We start from the raw sequence: 5,000 nt of genomic DNA on the forward strand, positions 1-5,000 counted from the left end.
GCAACAACAACTATAGCACACACAAGTCCACACTCCAAAATGTGTTTCGAATGTATGAATCAACAAGTATCACAAAGGGGTACAACACCATGGGGTTTAGTGTCTTTTGGCTCCAGCTCCCTCGTAAAAATATCCCCACGAGCCGCGGGGCTCAGCAGCCGGCCCCCTCAACGTAAACAATCAGCAATTGGGTTAAAATGGCGGCCGGCCCGGACTGGACGGTCTGTTTTTAAATATTTATCTGGTGGTTTGGGGCCATGTTGTGCTCTTGACTTCCTGGATGTTTGGGAGGCGAGAGGCCCCCACGGTGAGGTCAAAGGTCACCCCAGTGGGATATGGCTGGACTGGTAATATGGCATACAGGGCATTTTCCCGGTGGGATAGGGCTGAACTGGCAGTCTGGCATACAGGGCATTTTCCCGGTGGGCCGACAGCCCTCAGAGGCCGATCGTTTTTGTTTCCCTGGGGATTGGCCTGCAATTTAGAGGGGGAGGCCAATACTGTAGGTCAATCATCAATAAATGTTTCAAGAAGGAGGCCGCACCTTGCATAGTAGTGTTTTTATTGCACAGACGCGTTTCGGCGTGTGCCTTCTTCAGAAACATTGAATTTGAAATTTGGGCCAGCACCCTCAGAGATTTAATAATTAAGAGTGATGCCTGCTCCAAGAAGAAAACAATCATCAATAAAGACATTGGATTCAGCCGGTCGAGATAGGGTATGAAAGTGGCCTGTGGATGTGTTAGGGGCCGGTCTATACCAAAAATGCCTGAGCTATTTTTCACTCTCAGTCCAGCTCTACCCAGCGGGATGTGGCTTCATCCGTGTCTTCTCTGCAAAAAAACAAAACAAAAAGAAAAGCAACTCAAGCTACAACTGAGGCAGGAAAATGAAAAGAAACAGAAGAGAGCGAAACAATAAATAGTGAAAGACGCGATAAGAGAAAATGGCTCATTTCCTGAGTTTGGAGTCGGGGCTGGAGTCGGGTGGGGTCGTATAAATCTGTCGTTTTTCTTGTGTTGTTTTATTATTCTTCATTATTATTGTTTTCAATTGTTTGGCCTCGCTCATTTGTTTCATGCTCCAAATCAAAATACGTACTCTGAGTGGTGGAGTGTGTGTGTGTGTGTGTGTGTGTGTGTGTGTGTGTGTGTGTGTGTGTGTGTGTGTGTGTGTGTGTGTGTGTGTATATATGTGTCTCTGAGTGTATATGCGTGCTTGTGTGTCTGTGGGCCTGAGTGTATAAGTTACTGTATGTGTGCCTGTTTGCATGTGTGTATATGTGTGCTTGTGTGTTTGATAACAGTAAGGTTGCTGTTCAGAGTTGTTGGTCAGCATCACCCATCAATCAATTGTTCCATTGCCCAAACAGCCTTACCTGTACCTTGAACATTATATTGCTGCTCACCTCCGCTTTTCAGATTGAGTATATGTTTAGCCTATATTTGCCAATCAAACTTGTAGTATGTTTTTTTTGTGGAGTTACAGGTCAAATACCTTTTTGGATTTTTGGATATTTTAGGATTCTAGTTAATGGATTTTCATGAATGGATATTTCTTTTGAGCGAATTGAATGACAACTGTATATGATAACATGCTATATAAATAAATTGATCAATCCATATATCTTCTATCTTACCCATGAGTACCCATGACTGATCTTCTATGTGTCCGCTTGTCAGATTGACATTCTGATTGGTTGATCTTCTATGTGTCCGCTTGCCAGATTGAGTCTGTGATCCAGCGTGGTCATGAGAACGTGGTCCACCTGCTGTACCAGTGGAGTTGATTAATTGATGGATTGATTGATTGATTGCTTGATTGATTGATTGATTGATTGATTGATCCTTCAATCTTCTATCTGTCCTCTTGTCAGATTGATCCCCTGATCCAGCGTGGTCATGAGAATGTGGTCCACCTGCTGTACCAGTGGAGTTGATTAATTGATTGATTGGTTGATTGATTGATTGCTTGCTTGATTGATTGATTGATTGATTGATCCTTCAATCTTCTATGTGTCCTCTGGTCAGATTGAGCCTGTGATCCAGCGTGGTCATGAGAACCTGGTGCACCACATCCTGCTGTACCAGTGTGACAGCAGCCTGAACGCCAGTCACCTGGACGCCGGCCACGAGTGCTTCCACCCCAACATGCCCGACTCCTTCCTGACCTGCGAGACCGTCGTCTTCGCCTGGGCCATTGGTGGTGAGGTTTGTAGCGGGTTTATTTTTTATTTTTTTAATATATGTTTATGGGGCTTGTTATGCTTTTATTTAGGTGTGAGAGGAAATGTGTGGGGAGAGAGAGAGAGAGAGAGAGAGAGATGGGGAAGGATCTGGAAAGGACCCTGGGGCTGAAATCGAACTCGGATCGCCGGTGTAACGGTATAGGCGTCTTGGCTTATTGAGCAACCACACCACCGGTGTTGTGGCGTTATATACTGTTCTGCACGTCCTCTTTCCTCACCCATTTACAACACACACCTACTGTAAAGGTATCACCTATTCCATGTACTTAAAAATGTCTTTAAATGTATTCTGTGGTGGTCCACCAAAACCTAAATCTAAGTGTTAATTCAACACTGTTAAATCAATTTGCTGTCTTAGTTTTGGTGTGTTTGTTGTTTAAAAAATGTTTTCAAAAATCAATTAAAAAAAAAACACTGTTAAATCAACCGTGTTAAAACTGCAGAATACTCTGGGACCAAACACAATCTAGAAGGTGTTAAATCAACTCAGTGGTCCTCAATCTAGAAGGTGTTAAATCAACTCAGTGGTCCTCAATCTAGAAGGTGTTAAATCAACTTTCTAAGTCAGTGGTCCTCAATCTAGAAGGTGTTAAATCAACTCAGTGGTCCTCAATCTAGAAGGTGTTAAATCAACTCAGTGGTCCTCAATCTAGAAGGTGTTAAATCAACTTTCTAAGTCAGTGGTCCTCAATCTAGAAGGTGTTAAATCAACTCAGTGGTCCTCAATCTAGAAGGTGTTAAATCAACTTTCTAAGTCAGTGGTCCTCAATCTAGAAGGTGTTAAATCAACTTTCTAAGTCAGTGGTCCTCAATCTAGAAGGTGTTAAATCAACTTTCTAAGTCAGTGGTCCTCAATCTAGAAGGTGTTAAATCAACTCAGTGGTCCTCAATCTAGAAGGTGTTAAATCAACTTTCTAAGTCAGTGGTCCTCAATCTAGAAGGTGTTAAATCAACTTTCTAAGTCAGTGGTCCTCAATCTAGAAGGTGTTAAATCAACTTTCTAAGTCAGTGGTCCTCAATCTAGAAGGTGTTAAATCAACTTTCTAAGTCAGTGGTCCTCAATCTAGAAGGTGTTAAATCAACTTTCTAAGTCAGTGGTCCTCAATCTCTTTTGAACGGCCTTATCCTCAGTCTCACCACATCCCCTTGACCCAAGGAGGTCTTACTTACTGTATCATTGCCTTGACCATCTTCGTAAGTCTGCCAATGCCCCCCTTATGATTAAAACTAATGACCCCCAATGGCAACTAAGCACGCCCCCTCTCAGCTGTATCCTTCTCAACACCCCCTAGCCACCACCACCACCACACACAAACACACACACACACACACACACACACACACACACACAATTTGAAGTGTTGCATTAAGCTGTAAGTTATTACTGTGTAGGATCAGGGAAAACCTCGGGCCCCAGTCACTTAGTCCTAGGGTATTGTACTCTCTGTGGTCAACACTAGATGCAGGTGGTGTTTATAGCCATGTATAAATCTTAACATAAGGCTCTAGCGATGTTGTGGTGCTTGGCACCCCCTGAAGAAGACCACAGACATTGCGAATGGACAACGCAAACAGACAGACAGACAAACAGAAAGAAACACAGACAGACAGACAGACAGACAGACAGACAGACAGACAGACAGACAGACAGACAGACAGACAGACAGACAGACAGACAGACAGACAGACAGACAGACAAACAGACAGACAGACAAATAAGGTCATTGCAACACCTGGCCCATTGCCTCCAGAGACTGGGAAAAAAGTATGTCTGTGTAAGCAGGTTTCTGACATCTCAATCGATGTGTTCTTCTCTCTGCAGGGCTTCACGTATCCACCTCACGTGGGTCTCTCCATTGGGACCTCTATAGACCCTGTTTACGTCCTGATGGAGGTCCACTATGACAACCCAGCACTACAACAAGGTACAGCACAGCCCAGGGGTGGGCAATTATTTTGGCTCAACATTGGGTTTAGAAAGTTGACCAAAGGGCCGGATGTCGTATGCAACTTGCCCGTGCCAATAATAACAATTGGTGTACTGCCAATAATAACAATTGGTGTACTGACACCATTGTCAGTTATGCCATTCCTGCTAATTGTATCTAGATGTAGACTTTGGTAATCTTAGGTTTCCAAGACCCTTGTTTTAGGTAGCGCATTGAAGAATGAGTGACCATGCGAGTCTGCATTTTTTTCTGGGAAAGTCTCTGAGGGCCGCATGAGGCCCCCGGGCCTGAGTTTGCTCACGTCTGCCACAGCCTATACACATAACCCAGCACTACAACACGGTACATCACAGCCTGTACACATAACCCAGCACAGCCTACACACATAACCCAGCACAGCCTATACACATAACCCAGCACAGCCTATACACATAACCCAGCACTACAACATCACAGCCTATACACATAACCCAGCACAGCCTACACACATAACCCAGCACTACAACAAGGTACAGCACAGCCTATACACATAACCCAGCACTACAACACGATACATCACAGCCTACACACATAACCCAGCACTACAACCCAGCACAGCCTACACACATAACCCAGCACTACAACAAGATACATCACAGCCTATACACATAACCCAGCACTACAACAAGGTACAGCACAGCCTATACACATAACCCAGCACTACAACAAGGTACAGCACAGCCTATACACATAACCCAGCACTACAACAAGGTACAGCACAGCCTATACACATAACCCAGCACTACAACATCACAGCCTATACA

General features: G+C 44.2%; 1 protein-coding gene across 1 annotated transcript in view; it reads left to right on the plus strand.

Moving 5' to 3' along the window:
* Positions 1 to 5,000, plus strand: part of moxd1 (monooxygenase, DBH-like 1) — a 79,470-nt gene that overhangs the window by 19,494 nt on the left and 54,976 nt on the right. The window contains exons 5-6 of the mRNA XM_063222593.1: positions 2,031 to 2,210; positions 4,071 to 4,173. Of these exons, the coding sequence (XP_063078663.1) occupies positions 2,031 to 2,210; positions 4,071 to 4,173 (283 nt within the window). The remainder of the gene's footprint in view (positions 1 to 2,030; positions 2,211 to 4,070; positions 4,174 to 5,000) is intronic.

This window comes from Engraulis encrasicolus, chromosome 18 (assembly GCF_034702125.1).
Source record: "Engraulis encrasicolus isolate BLACKSEA-1 chromosome 18, IST_EnEncr_1.0, whole genome shotgun sequence".
Taxonomy (NCBI): Eukaryota; Metazoa; Chordata; class Actinopteri; order Clupeiformes; family Engraulidae; genus Engraulis; species Engraulis encrasicolus.